The sequence below is a fragment of the Budorcas taxicolor genome, chromosome 2 (assembly GCF_023091745.1).
Source record: "Budorcas taxicolor isolate Tak-1 chromosome 2, Takin1.1, whole genome shotgun sequence".
NCBI classification, from domain to species: Eukaryota; Metazoa; Chordata; class Mammalia; order Artiodactyla; family Bovidae; genus Budorcas; species Budorcas taxicolor.
The window spans coordinates 104,533,190-104,547,495 of record NC_068911.1 but is presented as its reverse complement, the minus strand read 5'-3'; the positions used below and the strand labels follow the sequence as shown (position 1 = coordinate 104,547,495).

The window sequence follows — 14,306 nt, the reverse complement described above, 5'->3', positions numbered from 1 at the left end:
TCTTCTACTTCAGAGTGGGTAGCATCTATAAAAGTGTCTGGCTTAGAGTAAATACTCAGCAGACAATAGATAGATCATCAAATGTAGGTCAGTAACAGAACAATTTTATGCACAGGGTGCTTTATTCCATACTGATACTTAATATGACATGTGTGAATCATTCAAGTCAGTTTGTATAACAGGCATCTAAAATTGGCTTCATAAAGAATATTCGACATGGACATCTCCCCAGGGAAGGAATGGACACACAGAACTTGATGGAAAGTGTTCCCCAGTGGCTGCCTTGCTTTTGCTAAGTGTGTCTGGATTTCTAGAAAAGAAGTTGCTGTCATCATTCATTGTAAGAGTAGGTTCAAGAAGGGTGAGAAATGAGATCACAATTAATTAGTGTTAGTCAGTCATGTCTGACTCTTTGCCACCCCTTAGACTGTAGCCCACCAGGTTGCTCTGTCCATGGGATTTCCCAGCCAAGAATACTGGAGTGGGTTGCCATTTCCTTCTCCAGAGGATCTTCCTGGCCCAGGGATTGAACCTGGGTCTCCCATATTGCAGGTGGATTCTTCATTTGTAAAAGTCTGGCTTCTGGAAAAGAATGGCACGTGCATTGCCTACCACATCTACTGATATTTTCCCACTGGTTGTCTACTATAGTAACACCTTGCACATAATAGAAGCTCAATAAATGGTGGTTAAATGAATTAATGAGTTCTTTAAGGAAGCTTTTTAAAATTGTTTTAATTAAGCAGCTTTTTCTACAGCACTTGAGTAGTAAAGGAGCCATGACCTGAAACCCTCAGGAGAATCTGTTTGGGAAAGAAATAGCAGTTTCAAAGAATCTGTAAATTGTTTCAGCAGAAGACGGATGCCTTTTTATTGAGTCCATCTTTTATTGGTGCATATTTTTTCATGAGTCCCTGTTGTACCACTTTCAGTTCTCCTGGATGGAAGATTTGTTCCCCTGTTAGTGTAAGAAAGTTAACGTATTGCTAAGTGCTAGTGATAGAAATCTATTAATAATGCATACATGGAGTTTGACTGGCAGAGTCATCTGCTGAAGAGCGAAGAGCTTTGCAGTTGAGAGTAGCTTACCATAATCAATAGTCCCACTCTATTCAATAAAAAATTACTAGAGCGTAAAACACATAAAGCTCGATCAGTTCTCTTTATTTTGGTTGTCTGTTCAGCAAAAAATGACAACTTAATTCTTTTCTAAATGCATTTACAATTTTAAAAGGACAACAGACATTATCATAAATTAGTCATGCTGCAGTACACTGATTTTTAATATACGCACATTTAATTTGAATACATTGTGCTAGGGTTTCAATTCCAAGAGTGTTTGCAAAGCTATATGTGTTTAGTCAAAACATGACCATTCACCAATGCAATTATTCTTTCAATCTGTCATTGTTAGATCACTGAAGATTCTATTCCATGTTGCTTTGCTTTAGATCTAAGCCTTTAGAAGGAGAAAAGAAATCCACACTTTGTAAGCAATTCTAAGCCTTCTGAAAGTGACAAGGCATGCATTCTAAAGGGCAAGGGTTGCTATAAAACTCTAATGGTCTTGCCATACTACTGCTATTAAAATCAGTTTATGTCACCTTAGTAGGATGAAAGTCTTTTTTAAATAGTCACTAAATGTACCTACTTTTCTAATTTGACTTTGCTAATTTAGAATGTCTCTATTCCTTGCTTCAGAGCAATGCATTCATTCCTTACCCCTTCTAGCCGTGCCCCATAAATTTGGAGAATAGTTTGAGTACAGGTTTCCTAGGGTTAGACAACAGTACTCTCAGGAAGACAAGCTGGTTACCCAGAGGATGAGATTTCCAGGCCTTGGGGAGCTTTTCCTAATCCAAAAATTGTCTCCTCTATTTCTTTGTGGAAATATGTATTCCCACCACTAGAGATTTCTTTCTTTGGTTTTAATCTTGATTTCTTCTTGTAAATTGCATATACCTTTACAGAATGACGAAATATTTAATAATAACTCTCAATATGTGGAGCTTCCCATGTGACACAGTTGGTAAAGAATTTGCCTGTCAATGCAGGAATCGCAAGAGACCTGAGTTCGATCCCTGTGATGGGAAGATCCCCTGGAGTAGGAAATGGCAACCCACTTCAGTAATCTTGCCTGGAAAATTCCATGAGTAGAGGAGCCAGGCAGGCTACAGTCGATGGGGTGGCAAAGAGTTGGACATGACTGAGCAAGCACACATGTGTAACTTATTATGTATCGCGTGAATACATTTATTGACCAATTCCTAAGAGTAGACTTAAATTATGGGGGACATATGAAGAAATTGGCCAGTGAGTTCCAGGTGTGGGAGACAGCTTCAGAAAGCAGAGTATAGAGGTGAAATTCAGGTTTTATTCATTTACCTGATATCTGAGTTCTTGTCTCCTTTCCTGGGCTGTTTCAGGTAAGAATTCAGTGCCAAGAAATTATGCTGCTAGTACTTGGGGCAAAGTAATTTGGAATCATTCTTTTTTATTTATTTATTTAATATGGCTACACCTGGTCTCACTTGTGGCATACAGAATCTTTGGTCATGGCATGCAAACTCTTAGTTGAGACATGAGGAAGCTAGTTCCCTGAACAGCGTTGAACCTGGGACCCCTGCATTGGGAGTACAAATGTTTAGCCACTGGACCACCAGGCAAGTTCCTGGAATTATTCCCCACTCCTCTCTTTCTCTCCCACTTGTGCTTAGTTGCTCAGTCGTGTCCGACTCTTTGCGATCCCATGGACTCCAGCCTGCCAGACTCCTCTGTCGTTGGGATTTTTCAGGCAAGAATATTGGAGTGGGTTGCCATTTCCTTCTCCAGGGGATCTTCCTGACCCAGGAATCAAACCTGCATCTCCTGTGTCTCCTGCTTTGAAGGCAGATTCTTTACCTGCTGAGCCACTGGGGAAGTCCTCTCCCACCCACATCTAATCACCAGAAGGCTGTCTCCACCTTCACAGAATATCCAGAGTCTGATCACTTCTCATATTCACTGTAAGTGCCCCAACTGAAGCTTCAGCAGCATGTTTCCGAGAGTAACAAATGCCTCTAAGTTTATCTCCCTTTTTCCACTCCCCTGCAGTATGTCCTTCAGTCAGTGGCCAGGATGACTCTTTCACCCTCCTCAAAACTTGACAGTGATTTCCTAGCGCATTTGGAATAACACTCATAGTCCTTCCCCCGTAGCCTGGCCCCTGCCTGCCTCTCCCTCTTTCTCCCTCCTACCTTGACCTTCTGGTTCCAACAACACTGGCTTCTGAGATTTCCTAGCAAGTGCAAAGCACTCTCCTTCCCTGGGGCCTTTGAACATACTCTCCTCTAGAATGCTCCTTGTCCACCTCTTCTTGTGCCCACTGCTTTATTTTATTCAGCATTCTGAAGGCTTTCCTGGTCACAGCATTGAACTAGCTCTCCTCACCCATGTTTCTCTGATGGACATCTTAGCTGATGCCGTCCTCTGTTTTGCTTCATTTCTGTCTGTCTACCCCAGTAGAAGACCACCTCTTCAAGGTCAGGGGCTTTGTCTTGATCACTGTTATGCATTTCTATTGCCTGAATCCAGGCTTGACACATAATTAGAGTTCAAGACTTACTTCTTAAAAGAAAAAAGGAATAACTGCATGGTTGAGGAAGTGATTTGCTTACTATTGGGCAGGCTTATTTCTGTTCCTAGGGAGTCCTACTTTTAATTCCTTTCTGCCATCCATCTCACATACGTACCTTAGCATTGACTGAAATATTCTTACACAAGTTGTTTCCCTTGGGTATTCAGCATATAAGTGGCTGACAGTGTGACGTCTCACTAATGGTGAGGTCATTGGAATCATTTTCATGTAAAAGGTTGATGGCAGGTTTCCCTAACACTCACAGTAACCAGGCAGCAAAATAATGAGCTTGATTTCAGGGCCGTGAAAAGGCATTAGTCATCAAAAAACTGTCATTTCAGCATTTTGTGGAAACTTGAATTTTTACAATTAGATACATTTATTTGGTTTATATTTTATTTTTCTCCTTAACTTGTTCTTATCTCCTGAAAATGCTAGAATTTGACCCTATGTGACCACAGTGTTCAAATTCTAATGGCGTGCTTCAGTCCATGGGGTCGCAAAGAGTCGGACATGACTGAGTGTCTTAACTAAACTGAACCTAACTGATGATATTCTCAACAAGTCTCTTTATAGACGTGTTGGGAAGACTACATGAAGTTATACACCTAGATTTGTTAATGCGGTGCCTGTAACAGACTTAGCATGCAGAAAACTTTGATTGTTATTATTGCTTCGGGTATATGTCATGATATACTAGAAGCCTTAATAAATGAATGCCTTGTCTCTCTTGTTCAGTCAGGCCATGTGACAAGACAAATGGATCTGTTCATGAGGAGCTCCATTCATGAGGGGCTATGAGGATCGACTAATTGGTTTCATGTCATGGCCGTTTACTTTACTTGAGGCATTTGTACAGTTGGTTTCAAAGTGTTCTTTATCGACAAGAGGCAGGATCTTGGCCTTTGAGACACCTCCTGTTTCTCTCTTAAGCAGAAAGACAAAGTAAGGCTTGAAAGGGAGCAGAGTTGGGAGAGAGAGGGTGGAAAGGCCTGGTCTTTGATGTGGAGTTGGACATTAAAGAGAATGTCCCTGGCAGTCAGGAAGCCAAGTTGTCCAGAGGCTGGAGGGCTATTCCTGTCACAGCCTCTGAGGGAGATAGCAGGCAACATTTAGCTGAGAAGACTCCTTTGATTTCTTATTCTGTCAGATGCTAGAGATACTTTCCCAGGTTGGGTGAGTTCAGAATGTTCAGCTTTCCTGGCTTCTAGGTGATTTGTGACTGAACATACTGCGTTTGAAAAAAAATAAAAATAAAAAAGCAAAGACTATGAAAAGACCAGCATGTTAAAAGGAATAAAGTCCTTCACTAGTGTGCTTTGTCCTTTGCCTCTTGCTAGGTTGGTATTTTCTCTGAGGTGGTAAGCAATAGCAATCATGATAAATGTCTTATTTTTTCTTTTTTTTAGAGAATTTGTTGTTTGCCAGTGAATGGAATTTGGATGTTTTTGGTTAAAGAGCTACCAACAGGGTTTTTGTTACTTTATAGGAAACCATAGTCATTAAACTTTTCTTTTCATTTATCTCTAAAATGACTTCCAAAATTCCTCCATTTTGTCATGATAAATTAATTGAAAAAGCAGTTTATGCAGCATGGCCCATTCCTTTCAAACAAGTGAACAAATTGACATGACTTGCTATGATTCTAAATGCTCTAAGTTTGGTTTTTTTTTTTTTAATGCTCTTTACTGAATTTTGATTCTTCAAGGTAAGACTATGGCATTCCTGGATCCCTAATATTAACTTCTGATAAAAGCAATTAAGTTCTCATAAGTACAATGTTGGGTGTGTGTGAGTGTGTTCTATGTCAGCAGGAGACCAAAAAACAGGTGTAAAAGGACATTAAAAAGGGAATTAACATTTATTGAACATTTGTTATGTGCTTTGATCCACATTCAGTGTTATTACCCTTATTTTACAGCGAGGAAAATAGCGCTGAGCCAAAGTCACATGACTAGTAAGTGGAAAGGCTCAGATTCAAACCATGTCTGTTTGATTCCGAAGCATGCTTGTCGTCCACACCTTACTGCACCTTTTTCCCGCCTTATTTGCTATAGGAGCCTTAGGGTAGGACTGCATCTGACCTCCTTAATAGCTAGAGAGCCCTTTTAGGCAATCGGTGTGGGGAGAGGATTTGAAATGAGAATGTGGTAACTGTTCAGCTAACCCACCCCTACCATACCGTGCCTTGCCTTAGAGTCCAGAAACAAGAGAACTTACTTGTGCCCTGAGACTCAGAGACACAAGAGACAAGCCTTCTGCCTGCGTGACCGTGGAGTCTAGGTGACCCCTCTGTCTAGGGAGGAGAAAGAGCTTTGGATCATCACCTCTGGAGAAGGACCATCTCTGGAAAGACTTCGACTTTTCTCAATCTTTCATGCCCAGGAATTAGAAGCATATTATTGTCTATATTCACCTAGTGTAAGCAGGATTTAACTCTACACGTCAGACTCTTGTTCAGCTCTCTGACTGATTTTCACTTGGAAAACCTTGTGAAAATGAAGTAGTGAGGCAAAGGGAGCAGAATCCTGTTACAACAAACCCCACAGGATTTTCCCAATTCTTTTACTACAATGGGCTTTTCACAAGACTGATGATCCTCAGCTTTCAAGCTTTTTAGAATGACAGCCACCCTCCTTGTCAAGGGCTTTGCTCACTCTTACATATTTTAGAGATTTGCTTCCTGATTTTGATGTCTGTTACTTGATTTCGGTTTTACTCTAGTTTTTATAAGGCCAGGGCCTTGGTGAGGTATGTTTATTTTTTTTAGTGCTATTTTTTTTCTTTGAACAATCCCCAAACTGAGAAATTTTGCCTAAGACATGAAATGGGACAGCAGATATGAGAATGTTCTTAGGTTTGGTTTGTTACTCCAGTAACTAATGAGTTTGCTGATATTTATGTGAATTCTTTTGGGTTATATTAATGCCATGGGCTTGAGGAACGCTCTCATAAACCACAAAAGGAGATTCTGTCTGAAAGCATTCTCTAGGTATGAATGTAGCACTATTATCATTGTTTTATTTTCTGTAAGTTGTGTAGAAACTTCAGTATGTCTTCCCCCTTATTTGTGTGTGCATGGGCATGTCTATCACTGTGTATCTCAATCAGATGTAAACCAAGAAGACGTATTCTAAGTCAGTATAACAATGGCATGTCTGTATACCTGTGAAAAAAAGACAAACAACTCACCAATTAAATATAGTGGTGCATGGAAGCTGAGCACCAAAGAATTAATGCTTTTGAACTGTGGTGTTGGAGAAGACTCTTTGAGAGTCCCTTGGACAGCAAGGATATCAAATCAGACAAACCTAAAGGAAATCAGTACTGAATATTCATTGGAAGGACTGATGCTGAAGCGCCAATACTTTGGCCACCTGATTAGAAGAACTGATTCACTGGAAAAGGCCCTGATGCTGGGAAAGATTGAAGGCAGGAAGAGAAGGGGATGACAGAGGATGAAATGATTGGATGGCATCACTGACTCTATGGACATGAGTTTGAGCAAGCTCCAGGAATTGGTGATGGGCAGGGAAGCCTGGTGTGCTGCAGTCCACGGGGTCACTAAGAATCGGATATGACTGAGTGACTGAACTGAACTGATGGTGAACTCATTTTTAATATATATAACTTTATTTCAATGGGGTTGAACTGATAGAAATACCTGTATCAATAAGGTTGAAAAGTTGGATGTAGTCTCTGTTCATTTAAAATAATATACTCACACATTCATACACTGTCCTACTAATTAGAAAGCCCAACTTTCACACCAAGTCATCTAAAAGTTTGTGGAATTATATCCCATGATGAGTTCAGCTGCTGGGAATTAAGCTCATTTTGTTTCCAGCTCCTTCCTCTCTTTTGGCAATGCCATGTGGCATGTGGGATCTTAGTTCCCCAGCTATGGATCAAACCCACACCTGTTGCATTAGAAACATAGAGTCTTAATCACTGGACTACCAGGGTCCTTTCTCTGATTCTTTATTCTCTTAGAGCTTTAAGGCTGAGACATCTCTACTATTTATCCATATTTTCCTTCATTCAATCTTCTGGTCCTGTGCTATTAGCACGATAGAATGCCTACTTTTTCTCAAGGAAATAAAAGAGGTTTATTATCCAAAGCTGGTAAATGTCTTTATCCATAGGCAAAGATTTGATACTAGAAAGAGAGATGATTACATACATTTGATGTCAATAACTTAAGTTTCCTGTTGAATTCTGTGTTTTCCTTACTTCTTCTTCTTTTAAACAAACCACACCAAACAGGTATTCCTGGAAGACCTCTGAATGGAAAGAATGCCAAGTCTCTCTCCTTCTCGAGCAGCAATACCTCCACTGGCATGAGACGGGACCCATTTGTGGAGGTGGGATCCAGACCCGAGAAGTGTACTGTGCCCAGAGCACACCAGCGTCCACAGCACAGAGGGCCAAGGAAGGTAGGCAGCCAGTACCGGGGCCAGAGTCTGCTGCTGATTAGAATGGAAATGCATTCCAATACCATCTCCTCATATTCTCCTTGGTATAATAGACCTTCAGCATTCACAAGTTTAAAATTTTATTGCCTATTTGCCAACTATCCTTAAGTCCTGCTACTTGCAATACTTAGGAATAGTTAAAAAATACTAGTGTTAATAATTTCCTCAATTGCAAAGGATCATTGTGAAAATTAAATGAGAAAATAGACCTAAGATCAGGAACAGAAATGAATGCAACATGCTAAGGGGCCAGTATGCTGGAATCAGCCAGTTGGCAAAGAGGTAGTAACATTCTTTTTCTGTTTTTCTATAAGAGAGATTTTTTTTGTGAATGTGAGAACTTCTACAGAAATATCATTTTCAGATATCAAGGATCCATTCTCTTATTGCCAGAGTTTAAATAATAAGAAAATAATAAGGAAGAAAGTGGGGGAGGAAAAACAACTTTCTTCATGGTAGGCTCTCATTAGGTGTATACAGTCCTTTTGTTTCAGAGTTTGGCATGGTGATAATATATAAGAACTGAAAAACTCGCCCAGATTTACTGAAGTCAATGGATTGAAAAGCCAAGAGTGTGCAGTAATGCTTCCAGTTCAGAAAAAATGTATGGTCGGTACCAGACACATTGGAGGGGCACTCAGCAGTGCCCGCTGTTGAAGTGGTCAAGATGGAAATGCTTCCTTGAGAATGTGCATGTACATTTCTCTACTGTAGAACTTGGTTAGAGAGAGAGGTGTGAGCTTTCTTATTGTGGAGATATGTCCATTTTATCCTGTGAAGTTTTTCATACCAGGTGCCTTTTTTGTGTGACATGGCCTCTCATCATTTCAGAGGCCATGACCATAGCCTTCTATGATTCATTGCATGACTAACAGAGGGGTCATCTTTACAGACTCCTTAGAATTTGCTTCAACAATTGAAGTTACAGTGCTTCATTTATAGGGCTAGAATTATTTAATAGGTGAATTTTTTCCTTCTCTATTGTCTCTTTTGGAAAGTGAAAATTTACACACTTTCTCTTCCAGGATAGACATGACTATGCTTACTTTTCTAAATTTGGAGGAATAGAATTTAGATTAAAAAATTCATTTTTTGCTTTCAGACCTTGATGATCTTTCTATTTCACTTTCTCTTTCTTCTCCTTTACTGTTGTCTACAGTAATAGGGTCTTCAGGGGTCAAAACATATATAAGAATTTTTTAGAATTGATATATTATGGTCTATTTTCAACTTCAACATTGAATCTTCTATTGAGATCTACCTAAAGTTTCTTTAGTAAAAATAGCTTTCTTATCTTATGGATCAACTATTTCTAAAGTGTTTTTCAACCTTAGTATTTCCAGCTTTCTTAATGGAAACATGCTGGGCAGGAAGTTTGTAATTAGGAAGAAATTGGAAGGATGGTGTTCTAGGGCTGGGAATCATATGCTGCATGTTGGGACATGTTAAGTAGAGGAAGGATGTTAAGTGAACATTTAGCAGCCTGTTAAGCCCCAGTACAATATTCTTCAAGCACCTAGAAAAGAGGAAGAAATCTTAGGACAAGGCATACTTCTGAATTAATACTTTGGTTCACATGGAAATAGAAAGTGATTAGAAAGCCTAAGCTTGGTAACCCAGGTCTTGGGAGGTGGTTGGTGGAGGTGCTTAGATGTGGGGACAAGATACATACCCATGAATATGTATATGATGAAACCATGAATTCTTGTAGAAATTTGAATAAAGTAGTTAAACTGTTGCTGCATTGGAAAATACAGAACAGCCACATTGGATTAAAGGCATGGTATAGCTTACTACTTATATTTGTAGTCATTAACAAAGGTTTGATTTTGCTGTTGTGTGGAAGTGAACCAGAAGTATTATTTATTAGTTTTGTTTCTTAAAATGCTTTCATTTCCTACTATTATCATTTATGGATTGTTGTTTAGTCACTAAGTTCTGTCTGACTCTTTTGCGACCCTGTGGACTATAGCCCACTAGGCCCCTCTATCCATGGGATATCTCAGGTAAGAATACTGATGCGGGTTGCCATTTCCTCCAGGGGATCTTCCTGACCCAGGTATCCAACGCGTGTCTCCTGCTTGGCAGCCTTATTCTTTACCACAGAGCCACCTGGGAAGCCTGTCATTTATGGATATACCTTGACAAATCTGGCAATGTGAAAATTTCTTCTTGGCTCAAGTGAAATACAAGAAAACAATTGAATTGCAACTATAAGAGACCAAAGAGTGTGTTTGCCTAATTAAAGAGGCAGAATTTAAATATTTCTAACCTTTCTGCTAATGCAGTAACAAAGGCCAAACTTGGTAACTTTTTTTTTTTACAAAAAAGATCAGCTTTTTTGTTTGTCTTTTTTTACCCCCCATTATTGTGTCAGATTTTGTTTTGAAGGGAGAGGGACATTTAATGGCATTGATTTTGGTAAACTTATCTCAGTCACAATTGACTTTCCCACCAAGTTAAGTTTACCTTTGGCTCCGGAATATTCTGCTTATTTTCTGGAGTGGAATTTCCTGATTCTTCTTCCTTGGAAATCCCACCATCCACTGTTAACTAGCTGCTCTGCATTCTAAGAACCAGATCTTAGAGGAAACTACAATCTTCGAAAAATAAATAAATAAATAAGGTTTATTTCCAAGATCTCTCATGAGATAAGATGCAATAGAATTTCTAAATACCAGAAGAAAAGAAAAATTGAAAAGACTACTAATTCTATCCCAAGGTCCTCCGAGTCTCATTCTGGATGGTGAGGCTGAATTAGGATCTCAGTGCAGTTCTGTTGCCAACTTATTGTTGTTGATACCCAATTCTCCATTTGACCTCCGTTCATTGTATGTGTAGTAGTAGTATAATATGGCATATTTACCTGGTTCTGCTATTCATTGACCATGTGGTATTTTAATTGCAGGAAAATTAATGCTGTAGTATTGAATATGAGAAGTGTTGCTAGTAATAGTAACAAGCCAAGCCAATAGTAATAGTAATAGCCAAGTCAATGTGTGAATCAAACTATAGCAGAATATTTATGATTTTGTTTACCAGTTGCTATTGTAGTAGAGAAAATTGTATTTCTCTTTTATAATTCAGAAGCACCTGCAAGAGCGATGCTTACCTATAAATCTAAACACTTGGATTTGTTGAGACCATTTCCTTCTTGCCCCTTTCTAAGGTGAAATTAAAACCACTCAGCCTACATTCAAGAGTCATTTCTCAGATGGTAAAATGTTGAAACAAGGGACATACCATCATTAATCTAATAGAGACAGGGAAAAATGTATTTCATTCAAGACAACGTGGCCTAGAGATTGGCATATCACCAAATGCAGGTTGAAATAGCATAGAGATATAATGTATTTATATGGTGAATAAAACAAAACAGAAACTAAAAGCTAAAAAAGGAAAGACTGGAAAAAGATACTGGTGTGGTGGCAGTTAAGCAGAATATCACCTAGATATTTTCCCATCTTTTAGATTTATTATTTGCCATTAAATGGACTCAACTACTTCAGAATGGATGCAGTTTAGCTTTAAATTGTTAAGTATATTTAGTTGACCACTCCATGCCAGTTAAGAGTAAATAGTTCTTGAGAGCCCTATGTCTTTATGAAGCTAGGCCCAGAGTTGGCATTAAGGCAGTACATGATATGTCCTAGTTTTAACTATGCTGGTTTGCTGAGTAAAAAAATGGATGACAGTCACACATACGTTTTTTTTTCCCAAATGATTTGTTATGTCCTCTTCAGTACTCTTGCCTGGAAAATCCCATGGATGGAGGAGCCTGGTGGTCTGCAGTCCATGGGGTTGCTGAGAGTTGGACACGACTCAGTGAATTCACTTTCACTTTTCACTTCCATGCATTGGAGAAGGAAATGGCAACCCACTCCAGTGTTCTTGCCTGGAGAATCCCAGGGACAGGGGAGCCTGGTGGGCTGCCGTCTATGGGGTCGCACAGAGTCGGACACGACTAAAGCGACATAGCAGCAGCAGCAGCAGCAGCTATATTTTAGGGCCTGTCCTAGACATAGGAATTATAAAGATGCCTCATTAACTTATAGTCTTTTAATTGTGACAACAGTTGTACTAACAAATTTTTTTTTTTAAAGAAATTCAGGGGAACTTTCAATTTTACTTTGCACTGTTCTCATTGTTTTTCCAGACTAAGCATACATTTTCATAATTAACAGCAAATAAACATAGATTTAAAACAAATGGGAAAGATAGAATAAACTAAGTCAAAAGATGGGAAAATCCTGTAGTTGCTCTGGAGTTCTGGGAAAAATCAATGTCGTTTCAGGATTTTTTTGTTTTTTTTGCTTTGTTGCCAGGCACTGCCCCTACATCTCCTTTCCCTTGACTCACTTTCTTATGAATTGTAATTGTCTTCTGAGCAAACTATCTTTAGCTGGAAATTAGTATAAATTAATAGCAGATAGTTTCAGTGTTTTGCAATAATTCTTTTTTTATTTTATTTATTTTTTTTAATTTTTACTTTATTTTACTTTAGAATACTGTATTGGTTTTGCCATACATTGACATGAATCCACCACGGGTGTACATGAGTTCCCAAACAGGAACCCCTCTCCCACCTCCCACCCCATATCATCTCTCTGGGTCATCCCCGTGCACCAGCCCCAAGCATCCTGTATTCTGCATCAAACATAGACTGGCAATTCGTTTCTTACATGATATTATACATGTTTCAATGCCATTCTCCCAAATCATCCCACCCTCCCCCTCTCCCGTAGAGTCCAAAAGACCGCTCTACACATCTGTGTCTCTTTTGCTGTCTCGCATACAGGGTTATCATTACCATCTTTCTAAATTCCATATATATGTGTTAGTATACTGTATGTCTTAGGTTGTGTATTTCAGTGATCTTATATAATATGTTGTTATTGTTCAATCACTCAGTTGTGTCCAACTCTTTGCAACCCTCATGGATTACAGCACAGTAGGCTGTAATATATATGTGTATATATATATATGCATATGTTATATATATATATATGATGTTGTTGTTTACTCACCAATTCATGTCCAGCTCTTCTGCTACCCTATGGATTACAGTCTGCCAGGCTCCTCAGTCTGTGGGATTTCCCAGTCAAGAATGCTGGAATGGGTTGCCATTTCCTTCACCAGGGGATATTGCCAACCCAGGAGCTGAACCTGGGCCTCCTGCACTGCAGGCAGATTATTGCTGAGCACCTTGGTAAGCCCCATATATATGGCATAGTTGGAACCATTTAATGATGCCTGACATTAATCTTCCGGAGAAGGCAATGGCACCCTATTCCAGTACTCTTGCCTGGAAAATCCCATGGATGGAGGAGCCTGGAAGGCTGCAGTCCATGGGGTCGCTGAGGGTCAGACACGACTGAGCGACTTCACTTTGACTTTTCACTTTCATGCATTGGACAAGGAAATGGCAACCCACTCCAGTGTTCTTGCCTGAAGAATCCCAGGGATGGGGAAGCCTGGTGGGCTGCTGTCTGTGGGGTCGCACAGAGTCGGACACGACTGAAGTGACTTAGCAGCAGACATTAATCTTCACAATGCATATGATGCTTAAAGAGAGTTTGGAGAATCAACAGGAGAAAGTACTTTAAGTTGAGACTGGGAGAACAGATGAAAATACGTAGAAATGTTTATATTCAACAGTGGCATGAGAACTGTTATAAGAGGAGCATAGGAAGTTAGAGAACATTTAAAAACCAGGCCCTGAGAAGAACATTACATAATGATTAAAGTATCATTCCGAGATGAAGATACAACAGTGTATATGCGTGCAACATAGGAACACCTGAATACATAAAGCGAACAACAACAGACATAAAGGGAGTAATTGACAGAAACATAATAGTTGGGGACTTTAAGATCCCACTTACAGCAATGGACAGATCAGACAGAGAATCAGTGAGGAAACACAGACCTTAAATAACATATTAGACCAATGGATTTAATAGATATTAGTAGATCTATAGAAATCCAGTCCCAAAACAGCAAAAAACAATCAAAAACATTCCTTTCAAGTGTACATTGAGCACTTAAGCAGGATAGACCACATGCTAGGGAAAAAAAGAATGTTTCATTAAATTCAAGAACATTAGAGTAATATCATGCATCTTTTCTGGCCACAAAGATATGACTCTATAAATCAACTACAAGAAAAAAATCTCAGAAAATATAAAGACATGGAGGTTAAATAATATGCTACT

General features: G+C 39.3%; 1 protein-coding gene across 1 annotated transcript in view; it reads left to right on the top strand.

The window, feature by feature from the left end:
- The window catches only part of THSD7B (thrombospondin type 1 domain containing 7B), an 899,070-nt gene that overhangs the window by 241,156 nt on the left and 643,608 nt on the right, over positions 1-14,306 (top strand). The window contains exon 4 of the mRNA XM_052635756.1: positions 7,883-8,052. Coding sequence (XP_052491716.1) covers positions 7,883-8,052 — 170 coding nt within the window. The remainder of the gene's footprint in view (positions 1-7,882; positions 8,053-14,306) is intronic.